Below are 15,575 nucleotides of genomic sequence, written 5' to 3'. Positions count from 1 at the left end.
AGCTCAGATGTAGGACAGTGGGGAGAGAAGGGGGGTGTGAAAGTGTGTTATCGTTGGTTACCGGGTGCTATGTCTCCTGCTGGGAGTTCAGCAAAGCTGCTCTCCCATGCTCCCTCTCTGCCAATCCCCGACTGGGGTCCAAGATGGTGGATCCATGCTGCATTAGCTGATGGGGCCCTCTGCACATATCTCTCTTCGATCTCTGTCCTCTGTGACTTTCTTATTCCATTCGGTGCTTGGCTGAGTTCTCTATCTCTTCATTTGGCACTTCAGGTTCCAGGAATGATGTTTGTCTCTGTTTTACTTAAGTCTTTCGTGTCTTTGCTGTGGAAGGATGGCGTGTTGCTTCTGTCTATAGTACCATTTTGGCCAGAAGTTCAAAACTGACAAATATTTTAAACATATCAACTCAAAACAAAAAACTGGACTTACTTTCACCAAAAACACAAAATATTTTTAGAAATAAATAAAAGAAGCCTGTCAATATCAACAATGTTGCCTATACACCAGCTCACATGGTGCCCTCCTCAATTTTATTTTCATCTGTTCAATATTGTTACAATATACCAATTTTGTTAGAATAGTCATTTTACTGTCATGCCAGGAAAGTATTATAATAAGCAATAATAATAAACAGATTCACTTCATTTACAATGTGAGTGATGACACCCTCTTTGAAAGGATGTTTTTATGCAATAGACAATACAAAAGCACTCGGTGCCTGTCGTTGAAACCATTTAAAGGATTAAGAAAAAAATCAGAGAGATCCAAGTGATTTACTCAAAGACTGGGTTTCAGAGTAAAATTCAAGAGTAACAGCCTCAAAGTTACAAACACATTTCTTCCTTCATATAACATTGATCTTTTTTTTAAGCTATGCTATATCGCTCCACAGTATTTCCTAAAAAATTGTCTTTGCACTGGACATCAAAAAAAAAAAAAAAAATACTGAAAAGAAGACAAACAAGAAACAAGCAACTATAATTAGTTGCTTTGTTTATAAGTAGCTGTGATTCAAATAAACCATAGCCTGTATTTTAGTAAAATTACAGGGACTTTACACACAAGTGGATCTAATATATAAAATTCATACCCAAAAATTCATACCAGAACAGCAATATATGTAGCATATTTTGTGACCCTTAAAGACAAACACATTTTTCAGACTGTATTTAAACAAATCAATTTTCATATCAAAATGCTTTTTAAATGTTTATGTTATTTTTATATCTAAAATTATTTGAGTTTTTAGTAATCTGTTACATGTATGTGGTAAACTTCAGCAAAATAAAAACATCAGGTTCACGTGCTTAATTTTTATAAATTTTAAATATACACTATATTAACATGAACTTTTAAGCTACAAACTTCAGAGGGTTAGTACAGAGGCTATACTCATTGTAACTAATGGATAAAGCTGGTCGGTCAGTAATCAAATTGATCACATATCCCTAAAGGCCAAAAACCTAGTAGATAACACTGGAGCTCAACATTTTCCAGCTGTTGAAAAGTAAAGGATTTAGACATTTGGATGTATGCAAGCATCTTATTTCCCAGGATTTCAAAGTCCACATGCAGGCTGCTGCTCAGCTATTATAAATGAGTAATTCAAGTAGGGCATGACTGCTTCTTCTATTAACTTGATAAAGATGTTTCACTCCAAATGCATCAACAGTTGTGTTAAGTCATCCCTTTCACAAGCTGACTTATGCCATGCTTTGTTAACAGTGAATCCAATAAAGAAGTTTTATTAACTTCTGCATTTGTTTTTCTAAGGCTAAAAATCAAGTTCTACTTAATAATTAACTCCAAGCTAAACCACATACTAAATATAATCTAATGATCTCAATATTTATTTTTAAAAATTTGTCTTAGAAAACAAAAGCAGCAGTAACAAATATTCCAAACATTTTATATTTTACGATCACATTTTAAATTATATAACTTTTAAAATATGACTTTCTAATTACAGTTACCTGAATACACTCAAATATGTTAGAGGAAAACTACCTTACCATAAACACTTTTTAACAAGAGGTTTACACTTTACAATTTTATAAGAATATAATTGAGAGTATCTGCAAAAGAATATAGTAAGAATTTTCAACCCATGTGCAATCTTTATCATTCAAGGGTTAAATATCAATCCTTTGAGAAACCTCTCCCAGTATCTTTCAAACCTCTCCCAAATTTCATTCTAATTAATCACTCCTCCACCCACCCTATTTTCAGATAGCAGCACTTTCCAACCAATGAATTACAACATTTGTTAAAGTCAAGATCGCTTTTAGAATTAGCTGTGTGTGTGCCTCTGCTACCTGACCAAGCTCTGTATTGAATACCTTTTTACACCAGCTTCTAGCAGTGTCTTGCGTGCAGCTGGCAGTCAGTAAGTAAAACTAAATGGAATTCAATGAACCAAAAACACAATGATTCGGGGTTTGATTTTCTCCAAAGTCTGTGCCCTCTGGCGTAATGGTTAGGAGTATGAGTTCTACAGTCAAATTGTCTAGGTTCTACATAAAATCTTAGAATAATAACTGCCACATAAGAATTTTTTAAAAATTAATATTATCACACCAATTGCCTCTATCACCCTAAATAAAACTTAGTTCTCCTTCCTTTGATCCTTATTGCAGTGAAAGCCCTCTACTATCTAGCCAACTCTTCAAACCAGAACACTGGGTGCTTGCCAATCATATCCTTTCCCTTAGCCATTATTAAGTTAATCATCAACTCCTGCTGATTCCAACACATCTGTGTAGTTGTCTCCACTGACATTACCATGTCTTTCATTGAAACATTCCCCTAACTGATCTCCCTATCTCCAGGATTTTTATCTTCAGCCACAAGACTGCCTAAACTAGTTTCTAAAGTATAGTCTGGCACTCAGTCCAAACTTTTCAAAATGACTTTTAAGCAGGGCTTCCAATCAGTTTGGTCTTGTCCACACCTCTGCTGAATTTGCATTCCTAAGAAGTTCCTGACTGACAATTTGCATTTCCACCGCCAGATATACTAAATCAGGATGTACATTTTAACAACATCCCCAGGTGATTCTTAGGTATAACTTCCTGGGAATATGTCAGAAATGGAAATTCTCAGCAGGGAACTTGTTAGAAATGGAAATTCTCAGCAGGGGTTCGAACCTGAATGAACTGGGTTCAAAGTACTGCTTTTAAGTTCTTTCATAATCTGAGCTTGTTGAAAGCAAAGAAGACTTGAAGCACTTACTATTGAAGATCAAAGACTACAGTCTTCACTATGGATTACACCTTAATATAAAAACAACAAAAATCCTCACAACTGGACCAAAAAGCAACATCATGATAAACTGAGAAAAGACTTAAACTGTCAAGGATTTCACTGTACTTGGATCCACAATCAACGCCCATGGAAGCAGCAATCAAGAAATCAAAGGACGCATCCCAGTGGGCAAATCTGCTGCATATACCATGGATTGCCAGAAGAACAAACAAATCTGTCTTAGAGGACATACAACCAGAATGCTCCTTACAGACTTCATCTTACATATTTTAGACATGTTATCAGGAGGAACCAGTCCCCAGAGAAGGACATCAGGCTTAGCAGAGGGTCAGCAAAAAAGAGAAATACCCTCAATGAGATGGACTGACACAGTGGCACCAACAATGGTCTCAAACATAGCAATGACTGTGAGAATGGTGCAGGAGTGGGCAGCGTTTCATTCTGTTGTATGTAGGTTGCTACGAGTTGGAATCGACTCAGTGGAACCTGACACCAACAATATAATCTGAGAGGGCTCGCTCATCTCACCAGGCTTACCTTGTGCTCCCACCACATTCTAATTGCAGTTACAAAAAAATTACTTGCAGTTTCCCCAAACCAGACTCACTGTTTCTCCTCCAGCTCATAATTAATGTCTCATTTTGGATGAGACTTTTTCCAGGAATCCTTACCCAAATCCCAAACTATTTAAGGGTTTCCTTCAATATGAACTCATACTACTTTGTTTTAACAGCAGCATTTTAGCTGCCTTTTAATTGTCTGATTACCTGTACAAATTTATTAATGAACTATCGCCTCCCTAAGAAGAGGTAAAGGGGTCTTGTTCATCATTATATCCCCAGGTTCTAAACCCACTGTCATCCAGTCAATTCTGACTTATAGCGACAGAGTAGAACTGCCCCACACAGTTTCCAAGGAGCACCTGGTGGATTCAAACTGCCGACCTTTTAGTTATCAGCCATAGCATTTAACCACTATGCTACCAGGGTTTCCTGGTTCTAGTACCAAGTAAATTATGAGTTGAATGAATGAAGATAACTGCCTGGCCACCTAAAAATGCCCGTTTAAGTTAATTTACATAATAAAAAGAACACCAGACTATAAAGTCTTCCACCCATTAGCTCTTCTACTCACTAGCTGCTTAACTCTTAGAATTCAATAGACCATTTGTAAAATGTTTGCTTTATTCTTTCCTTCTGGACTAAAAATGATCTTGAAAACCTTCTCAAAATGTATGTATTCTTCCACACAGGATTTTAAACATAACAACATCCAACTGATTAAAAAACTCTTGCATAATAACTACTAATTGAATATTGCTTAGTCCTCCTTTCCTCTCTCCTCTCTACTCAGTGGCTGCCCATCACCCTGTGAGAGGGTTTTGGGCTATCACATCCTTTCTTACCCTAAAGGTTATTCACTGATCTCTGCCTCCCTTTCATCAACTACAACTCATTAATTTTATTTCAAAAAATCTCATGCTCTAAAATAGAACTGAATCCTTTAAATCCTTGACTTTTTTTCTTCCTGTTACTCTACAACTCTTTTCCAATTACACCAAGAAAATATTTTATTTCTCTACTTGAATTCAAAAGTAAACTTCATCATAGCTGATAATCATAAATAATGGTTGAATGAAAGAAAGAAAAAGAAAATCCATCTGTTTGGAAATGAGAATATAAAGAAAAAGAAGAATTTTCATCAATCTAATGTCCTGGAAACGCCAATACCCTTCAAGCTCGCTAAAAGAGTATCTTTTTACCTTCCCTTTCTCTTAACTAAACCTACTTTTATCTGAAGTTTCACAATTTTGTACATTATTTGAGTTTTTTTTTTAAACACTTCATTTAAAGCTATCATTTATAGTGTATTAACTTCTATTAGTTTCATTAAAGTTTAGACTGTGTCAACTTCATTGTGGGTTTAGCAAAATTTCAAGAATTGGCCTTGGATTTTAACTATGACAATATATTTGTATATAAAAATGTACTAAAATATTCAGAGCTATCTTTTTTCCCTAAATTTTATTTATTCTGTTGGTGTTACTATACACAGCAAAACATACATCAGTTCAACAGTTTCTACATGTACAACTTAGTGACACTGATTACATTCTTTGATTTGTGTGACCATTCTCACCCTTCTTTTTCAGTTGTATTTCCTCCATTTATATAAACTCATTATCCCCTAAGGTTCCTAAGACATCTTTGGAGTTGCTGTAGTCAATTTGATCCCATATAGGTAATTCTTAAAAGAGCATAATGCGCAAGACAGACTTTTTTTTTTTAACTAGTTATGCTAAACTATTGTTCGGTTTAAGAAGACATAAGGGGACATTTTTGGTTTAAGATTTAAAGATTATCTTCGGATAACAGTTTCAGGGTTTCATCCACCAACCATGGCTCCATAAATTCTAGAGTCATGAGAATTAGAAATTTTGTTCTCCATTTTCCCCCTTATGATGAGGATTCTTCTATGGAATCTTTGATCAAAATGTTCAGTGATGGTAAACAGGAACCATCTGGTTCTTTTGCCGTCATGGCAAAGGAGGCACGGGTTCACAGAGGCCATTAACCACATATTTCATCTTTTCCTTCTATTCCTAATTCTCCTTCCTCTGTTGGTCCAGGTGAATGGAGACCAATTGTTGTGCCTTGGATGGCTAATTTAAAGCTTTTAAGACCCCAGGAACTATGCAACAAACTAGGAGATAGAACAAAAGCACTAAACACGTAATTAGGCCAATTAATTGGAATGTCCCATGGAACCAGGACCCTAAAACCCCCAAGCCAAGGAAATAAATCCCATGAGGTGCTTGGCTGTATATAAGCAGCCTCAGCAGCTACTCTTCTATTTTTGTTGTTGTTGTAAATACATCTATAATTCAACTCTTGCCAATATAACTTTTTATATATATACACCTTAATGACAGCAATTATGATAACTGGCTGTGCAAACCTATCCTTAATATGATATTCCATCACTATTAACCCCTTTTTTCCCTCTTTCTCCTGTCCCTGGTAACCACTAACAAACTCTGGTCTCTATACATTGGCCTTTTCTTGTCCTTTTATATAAGTGAGGTCATACAATATTTGTCCTTTTGTGATTGGCTTATTTCACTCACAATAACGTCTTCAAGCTCCATCTACACTATAGCATGTATCAAGACTTCATTTCTCCCACTGGCTGAGTAGTATTCGTTGTCTGTATGTACCACATATTGTTTATCTATTAATCTGCTGATGGGCATTTGGGTTGTTTCCACCTTTGGGCTATTGCGAATAATACTGCAATGAACATTGGTGAAGAAGTCTCTTTGTGAGTCTCTGCTTTCAAGTCTTTTGGGTATATATCTAGGAATGGAATTGCTGAGTCATATGTCAGTTCTATTTTCAGTTTTTTGAGGAATCACCACACTGTTCTCCAAAGGAGCTATACCATTTTGTATTCCCACCAGCAATAGATAAGGGTTCCAATGTCCCCACATCCTCACCAATCTTTGTTATTTTCTGTTTTGTTTTTGTTTTTTAAATATTAGCCATCCTAGTGGGAGTGTAACAGTATCTCATTGTGGTTTTGATTTGCATCTCTGATGGCTAATGATGCTGAGCACCTTTTCACATGTTTGGTTGGCCATTTCAGTGTCTTCTCTGGTAAAATGTAAAGAGCTATCTTTCAAGTGAACATTTAGATCATAATTCATTGAAGCTTTTCTTTTTTGCACTATCCCGAATAGACGACTAATGATTCAAAAAAAAAAAAATTTTTTTTTTCTCCCCTAGTAATTTTTTTTTTTTTAGTAGACTCTAGTGCTCGCTTCGACAGCACATATACTAAAATTGGAATGATACAGAGAAGATTAGCATGGCCCCTGCACAAGGACGACACGCAAATTCATGAAGCATTCCATATTTTTTTAGGAAACCCTGGTGGCATAGTGGTTAAGCGCTACAGCTGCTAACCATGTAATAGTTGGATTTTTTTTTTTCTGTTTTTTCACGAAAAGTGAACTGAAGAACCACAAAATGTATAACTGTAAGCTACAGTAAGCACTAAAAGGAATATTCGAGAGTAGAGATTAGAAGAGGCTTTGCTGATGAAGTGATGTCCAAGCTGATATTTGAAGGATCAATAGGAGGTAAAAAGGCAAAAAGAGTGGCAGGAGAAAGTGTTTCTAGCAAAGCAAGCAGCATGTGCAAATGTTCTGAGGTGGGGGACCATAAAGAGTTGGGTTAGTTAAAGCATGGAACGCTCACATTTGTTTCTGCTTGCTTTGGGTTTTTTTTTTTTTTTTTTTGTAGCTCTCTTTAATTAAACATGCTTGATGTGTTCATTGAAAAGTGTTTCAAAATGTTTTATTCATCCAGAAATTCTTTCAGAAAGGATTTAGCATCTACCTTCTGTGTGGAAACATCCGTACATGGGCTCAAGGTGGAGACAAGCTGGTATTGCAGACATTCAGAGCTTCTACTCAGACAGCATAGGAATAACATCTGAGTGGCTAACTACTAAAGAATTAAGCAAGAACACACACAATGATACAAAAGCTGCTGGTGAACAAATATAGAATGAAGGGCAAAGGCTTCAGAGGAGGGCATGATCCTGGCTTTAAATCCCTGTTCCTCTGACCTAATTATATACAGTGGGAACTTCACGGGGGAAAAAAAAAATCCAACTATTACATTTAGAAAGTAAATTTAAATCATAACTAGGAAACAAATTATAGGGGGGGAAAGGCATTTTAAACATTTAAGTCACTAGACTAAAACCATTTAAGGAGAAATGCAAATTGTGGTATCTTAAAACATGATATCTTATTCAGATATACCTTAAGATCCCTCTAAAGCATACTTAAGAACGGAGCCATGGATTCTGTGGTTATCAAGACACATATGTTCTTTCAAAGTGGAACTTTACTTAAACATTAAGTATTATGTAAGAATTACTGTGCACAAATGTGTACTGTGAGCAAAAATACCATTCTGGCAAAAAGTATTTTGGGCAAGAAGTATTTAAAAATAGTATTTGTAATGATTGCACAAGATTCAAATATCATTAAAAAAAAGTTTTTTCTGATATTTGAATCTTATGCAATCGTTACAAATACTATTTTATATCATAGAAGAGTGCAAATATGAAAGGGAGATGACTCATAATCCATTAGGCATTGATAATTACTGTCAAAAAATAATTTTTCTATGACTACATGAACATATATGTACTCACATATTCATATGCATATGAAGAGAACATAAGCATATAAGTTAATTATACTTCAAATGGAACCCCAGTGGCACAGTGGTTAAGAGCTCGGCTACTAATCAAAATGGTGGCACTTCAAATCCACCAGCCGCTCCTTGCAAACTCTATGGGGCAGTTCTACTCTGTCCTATAGGGTCACTATGAGTTGGAATCAATGCAACATCATCAGGTTTGGGTTTCTTTCTTTTTTTTTTTTTTATACTTTAAATACCAGTCTTTTCAATAGTTTAGATTACTCCCTTTGTATATAGTCTCAGAAGTGAGATTATGAAGCATAAGCACTCTAAAAGTCCTTAATCTTTTCTTGCTAAATTGATTTCTGGCAAGTTTGTGCCAATTCATACTCCTACCAGACTTTTATGAAAATGCTCACATTACTATATACTTGTCCGCTTTCAGTTTTTTCATTTATTATGTCTTTATCAATTTCACAAGTAAAAAATGGTTCCTGATCATTTTAATATGCATTCTTAGACTACCTGTGAGTTTGAATTTTTCATGTGTTTCTTGATTATTTGTATTTCTTGCTTTTGTGTCCTTTGGTCATTTTCCCACAGTGTATTTGTGTTTTTGTTTTATCTGTAATTAAATTTTACACAACTTTCTCTTCTATATTCTTGAAATGTTTGCACAGTATTTCAGATTCCACCTTTTAAGTGGAGTAAATTAGATAAAATGTAATTTTTACATTTGAAGAAAACCTTCTTATAGTTTAGGAAATGCTATATAAAGTACTTAATTCTCATAAAAATACAACAGAATAAATTAACCACCAAAATAAAAATCTCAGACATACATATGTCCTCAATGCCTAAAGCTTATGACATATTTGCTGTATGAATACTTTTCCACAAGAAAGTGTTTTAACAAGTTATACATTATTTACTTAGAAAAAACCAAGTTAGAACATGTTATTTACTTATTTAACAAAAACAAAACAAAAAATGCCTTATTCTGGTAACTTGCAGAAACTGACAAACACACAGGCTGAAGAGAACTTAGTATGGCAAAATTTAAAAAGTCACACTGAGGTTACAATTTACAGACTATGCCCAGAATTATTCAATAATCAATACTTCCTCCTTTGGCCATAAGGAAACTGTTACTTCATCACTGCCCTCTGCTGGTGGTAATGTTCCCTTCAGTTTTTCTTCTGTGCACTGAATCTTAGCTTCACAAAATTACTTCTGACCTGCCTCTATATTTAAACCACCCACAGCTAAAAATAGCCTAGCCATCTGGAATTTAGAAAGGCTTGCAAGGAAAAATCTGTGCTTCAATGAAGAGCTCTACATGTTTAGAGCACACTCTTCCAGGTTATCTCAGTATGATACTATGGGGGTTCTACATCTTTCATTGCTTTGGAGCTATTTTACAAATCTCTAAATTGTACACGAAGGATAGAAATGCTAAATAATTCTTGACTATAAGCATGCAAATAGAGTTTGTTTGGTACACATTCAATTGACCTCCCTCCCATACTGTGAAAGAAGCTGGTTTTGTGTTTATTTCCAAATTTATTTCACTATTCCTAATCTATAAATGAATCTGCTTTTTAAATTCTCCTTTGACCTGCCTGTTCTTGGTTCTCTGATTAGTAATGAGTTGGTTAAATAAAATCTTTAACACTTGTTGATTTTATATCCATATGAGAATCAGGACTGTATCATCTTTTCTTTTTTTGAAAATTGTTTTTTATAGGCTGAAGTCAGCCTACATTTTTTTCATACAAAGCAATTTAGACATAAAATGATGTGTGCCTATGGCCAATAATGCTACACACAAATGGCAAAATATCATCTCCTTTGGATCATTCAATATTTACCATATACTATTCATGGTCCCTGCCTATAGGAACTTCCAGCCTCCTGAGGTAAGAATCCCATAAACAGTTATAACTGTTTGGAGTGTGGTAAGGTTAAAAGTGCTCTGGTGGTACTTTAAATAGAGTGATAATTGGGAAGGAAGCAGAGAGGAGGAGGAGTAAGGGCAAAAGAGGGAAATGAAAATAAAAAAAAAAAACAAAAACATGACTCCAAAGAAAAGTGCTTAAACTCTCACACATTATCAGACAATTAACTCTCATTATCAATTTTCAAAATAAAGCAATGCTATAATGATGACTGGTGTGTATACTATACTTACTAAAAAGGATGCAAAAACTCTGTGAAATCAAGTTGCTCCAAGTGAAGTTGCATCTTCTAGAAGGGATGAAATGAAACAACTGGAGGAAAGAACGGACAGCGAAGATGGCTATGAATATCACCCCTCAGTAATTTATGAATCATCTACCACTGATTCACTAAGGCTCCTGGTCTTCTCTTTTGGCCAGTCTGAAAACTACTATACAGTCAACTTCAAAATCTGGACAGGACAGAGATTACTCTTACTGGATTTTAAATGCAAAATTCAAGCTGCAAAAACAAAACGCACGAGACGTAGGGCCGAGAAGGTGGAATAGACAGGTACTTCCGGCAAGCCCTCTTACAACAAACACCCAAAAAAACAAGTGAAATGATTACATTTATGACAAGCTAGGAGCCCAGAACATCAAAGGCAAAGTTAGAAAATGAACTGCGCATCAGGGGAAGGAAGAGACGGTTCAGAAGCAGAGAGGAGTTACCGGACCTGCATCGCCGAGATGCCTATGGCACCATTCCCGGGACGAGCTGCTGCAGGCTGATACTAGTGTTCAGCCACAGTTCCCGTGGGAGAAGCAGCCTGCTCACACCTCCAGAACTAGAGAAGAATGGCACTCTCAGTAAAAGCTAAGTACTGGCGTATATTTTACCACACCACCTCCTTTCAAGCCGGCTTCAGCAACTTCAGCTGCTGTTGATATCCCTAGGCCTGAGATAGGCTCTGTTGATTGCCTAGAGCCATCCTCCCAGCCTTGCAGAAGGAACAAACATGCAGCTTGGGGAAAAGATAATTTGCAAGATAAATTAACCTGGTGAGCTCAGGACAGAAGCGACCTCTGTCCAGGCATAAATGGTCCGTGGACTTTGAGTACCTTTCCTTCGTGCACAGACCTGTGTCCATGTTAGCAGATTACAACTGTTTCAGCTGTGGGGTGGAGAGGTGCGTGTTTGATGTTTGACAGTGCTTTGCCTATTAAACAGGGTCCTCACCTACCCATATCAGGGGTCTAAGGACTGGTGGATCCACTCAGGTCAACCAGCCAACCGTGACAGTGGTCAAAGGATAATGCGTATCCATAGTCCTTCTGCAGAACGCACCTAACCTGTACTCTCTAGGGAGCAAGGTCACTTTTTCCTCAGAGACACTCGGGGGGGGGGGGGGGCAATTCTCAGCCCCCGCCTTGTTCAGAGCATAACCATCCTGAAGCAACCACATACCAGTACCTATACCAATCACACCTGCCCCTCTAAGACTACAGAACAGAGCCTGTACCACACACTTGATGAGCAGCTACCTGGGCACCTCAGCTGAATCCATACAAGAACAGTGGAAGGATTCCTAGACTGATATACCTGGTAACAGCGGTAGCCATCTGGTGACAGGACATCAGAGGTTCAAAGGTGAAAATAATCAACCTAGTTCATTCAAGCAACCCATCAGGGAATATCAAAACAAAACAAAGCAAGAAGCTAGGATACAGTAAGCAAACATAAAATGAACTAATACAATAACTTATAAATGACTCGGAGACAACAGTCAATATCAAATCACATAAAGGAACACAACATAATCCCTACAACAAGCTCTCAAAATAAATCAAGGGATCTTCTAGATGAAAGTGCCTTCCTGGAATTACTGGATGCAGAATACAAAAGATTAATATACAGAAGCCTTCAAGGCAAGGGGAAGGAAATCAGGCAATACACAGAACAAGCCAAGGAAAACACAGATAAAGCAGTTGGAGACATTAAAAAGGTTATTCAGAAACATAATGAAAAATTTAATTAGCAGGAAGAACCCACAGACAGACAGAAATCAGAAATTCAGGAGATAAACAATAAAATTACAGAATTAGACAACTCAAAAGAAAGTTAGAGGAGCAGAACGGAGCAAGTGGAAGGCAGAATAAGTGAACCGGAAGATAAAGCACTCCATACCAAAATATTTGAAGGAAAATCAGGTACAAGAACTTTAAAAACTGAAAAAACCTTAAGAATCTTGTGGGAGTCTATCAAAAGAAATAACCTATGAGTGGTTGGAATACCAGAACAGGGAGGGATAACAGAAAATACAGACATAACTGTTGAAGATTTGTTGGCAGAAAACTTCCCTGATATCATGAAAGATGAGAAGATATATATCCAAGATGTTCATCGAATTCCACGTAAGGTAGATGTTAAAAGAAAGTCACCAACACATATTAAAATCAAACTTGCCAAAACCAAAGATAAAGAGAGAATTTCAAGAGCACCTAGAAATAAATGAAAAGTCACCTACACAGGAGAGTCAATAAGAATACGGTGGGACTAACTGGCAGAAACCATGCAGGCAAGAAGGCAATGGGAAGACTTATATATAAAGAATTGGAGGAAAAAAATTACCAGCCAAGAATCATATATCCAGCAAAACTCAAATACAAAGGTGAAATCAGTGCATTTCCAGATAAACAGAAGTTTATGGAATTCATAGAACACAAACCAAAACTTCAAGTAATACTAACGGGAGTTCTTTGGTTAGAAAGTCAATAATATCAGGTATCAACCCAAGACTAGAAACCCGGACAGAGCAATCAGACGTCAACCCAGACAGGGAAATCACAAAAACAAATCACCATTAAAAAAAACACTCAAAACAGGGAGCGATGTTATTATGTAAAAGGAGACAACATTAAAACAACAAACAGGGACTAAGAAATGCAGTCACAGAACTCTCATATGGAGAGGGAGTCAAGGCGATACAAAGAAATAAAAGGTAGGTTTTAATTTAGAAAAATACGGGTAAATATTAAAGTAACCACAAAGGAGACAAACTATCCTACAAATCAAAATAAAATACAAGAAAAAAAAAAAAAAACTCAGGAGAAACAGAATCCACAGCAATGAATAAGAGGGAAAGACAATATATAAACTACTCAGCACAAAAAATTAAGTGGGAAAAAGAAACTGTCTACAACAAACAAAAAAAGACATCAAAATAATGGCACTGAATTCATACTTATCCATAATTACGCTGAATGTAAATGGACTAAATGCACCAAAAAAGATAAAGAGAGTGGAAGAATGGATGAAAAAAATTATCTCTCTATACACTGCCCTTCGTTTGGCAGCCGTAGCACTATGGGGCAGTTCTAATCCGTCTTTGGGTCGCTATGAGTCAGAATCGACTCAACAGCACTGGGATATACTGCCTACAAAAGACACACCTAAGACTTAGAGACACAAATAAACTAAAACTCAGAGGATGGAAAAAATATATCCCAAATCAAAATACCCAAACTCAGTGCCGTCGAATCGATTCAGACTCAGTGACCCTATAGGACAGAGTAGAACTGCCCCACAGAGTTTCCAAGAACCACCTGGCGGATTTGAACAGCTAACCCTTTGGTTAACAGCAAAATAAAAATATATCCAGCAAACAACAATCAAAAAAGAACAGAAGTGGCAATATTAATTTCTGACAAAATAGACTGTGAAGTTAAATTCATCACAAAGGATAAGGAAGGACACTATATAATGATAAAGGGACAATATACCATGAGGATATAACCATATTAAATATTTATGCACCAAATAACAGGGCTACAAGGTACATAAAACAAACTCCAACAGCAATGGAAAGTGAGATACCTCACGCAAATAGGAGACTTCAACACACCACTTTCGGTGAAAGACAAGACATCCAGAAAGAAGCTCAAAAAAGACACGGAAGATCTAAATGCCACAATAAACCAACTGGACCTCATAGATATATACAGAACATTCCACCCAACAGCAGTCAAGCATACTTTCTTTTCTAGTGCACATGGAACATTCTCTAGAATACACCACATATTAGATCATAAAGAAAGCCTTGGCAGAATTCAAAACACTGAAATATTAAAAAGCATCTTCTCTGACCATAAAGCCATAAAAGTGAAAATCAGTTTAACAGAAAAAGCAGTGAAAAGAAATCAAACACTTGGAAACTGAACAATATCCTGCTCAAAAGAGACTGGGTTACAGAAGACAATAAGGATGGAATAAAGAAATTCACAGAATCCAATGAGAATAAACGCACTTCCTATCAGAACCTTGGGGACACAGCGAAAGAAGAGCTCAGAGGTCAATTTATGTCAATAAATGCACACATCCAAAAAGAAGAAAGGGCCAAAACCAAAAAATTATCCCTAGAACTTGAACAAATAGAAAGAAAGTAACAGAAGAAACCCTCAAACACCACAAGAAAGCAAATAATAGAACTGGAGCAGAATTAAATCAAACAGAAAACAGAAAAACAAACTGAAAGAATTAACGACACCAAAAGCTGGTTCTTTGAAAAAAACTGATAAACCACTGGCCAGACTTGACTAAAGAAATACAGGAAAGGAAACAAATAACCCGAATAAGAAATGAGATGGGCCATATCACAACAGACCCAACTGAAACTAAAAGAATCATATCAGATTACTATGAAAAATTGTCCTCAAATTTGAAAACCTAGAAGAAATGGATGAATTCTTAAAAACACACACTATCTACCTAAACTAACACAGAGGTAGAACAACTAAATACACCAATAACAAAAGAAGAGACTGAAAAGGTAAACAAAGAAATCTCAACAAAAAACACCCTGGCCTGGACAGCTTCACTGCAGAGTTCTACCAAACTTTAAGACAAGAGTTAACACCACTGCTACTAAAGGTATTTCAGAGAATAGAAAAGGACGGAATACTCCCAAACTCATTCTACGAAGCCAGCATATCCCTGATACCAAAACCAGGTAAAGATACCACAAAAAAAGAAAATTACAGACTTATATCCCTCATGAACATAGATGCAAAAATCCTCAACAAAATTCTAGCCAATAGAATTCAATAACATATCAAAAAAATAATTCACCATGACCAAGTGGGATTCACACCA

At 36.3% G+C, this 15,575-nt stretch overlaps 1 protein-coding gene and 1 non-coding gene across 27 annotated transcripts in view; one reads left to right on the top strand and one right to left on the bottom strand.

The window, feature by feature from the left end:
• VPS13B (vacuolar protein sorting 13 homolog B) overlaps window positions 1-15,575 on the bottom strand; it is a 916,907-nt gene that overhangs the window by 590,111 nt on the left and 311,221 nt on the right. Inside the window, exon 19 of one of the 26 annotated variants that reach the window (XM_064267956.1) lies at window positions 10,678-10,756. The exons of the other annotated variants lie outside the window; for them this stretch is intronic. Coding sequence (XP_064124026.1) covers window positions 10,734-10,756 — 23 coding nt within the window. The 3' untranslated portion in view covers window positions 10,678-10,733. Of the gene's footprint in view, window positions 1-10,677; window positions 10,757-15,575 lie in introns of those variants that run through there. 26 annotated transcript variants of the gene reach the window in all.
• Window positions 7,080-7,186, top strand: LOC111750126 (U6 spliceosomal RNA). Its single transcript, XR_002785280.1, has one exon. It is a non-coding gene; the product is annotated as a U6 spliceosomal RNA (small nuclear RNA).

The sequence above is a fragment of the Loxodonta africana genome, chromosome 14, assembly GCF_030014295.1.
Source record: "Loxodonta africana isolate mLoxAfr1 chromosome 14, mLoxAfr1.hap2, whole genome shotgun sequence".
NCBI classification, from domain to species: Eukaryota; Metazoa; Chordata; class Mammalia; order Proboscidea; family Elephantidae; genus Loxodonta; species Loxodonta africana.
This window is presented reverse-complemented; position numbering and strand designations above follow the sequence as displayed.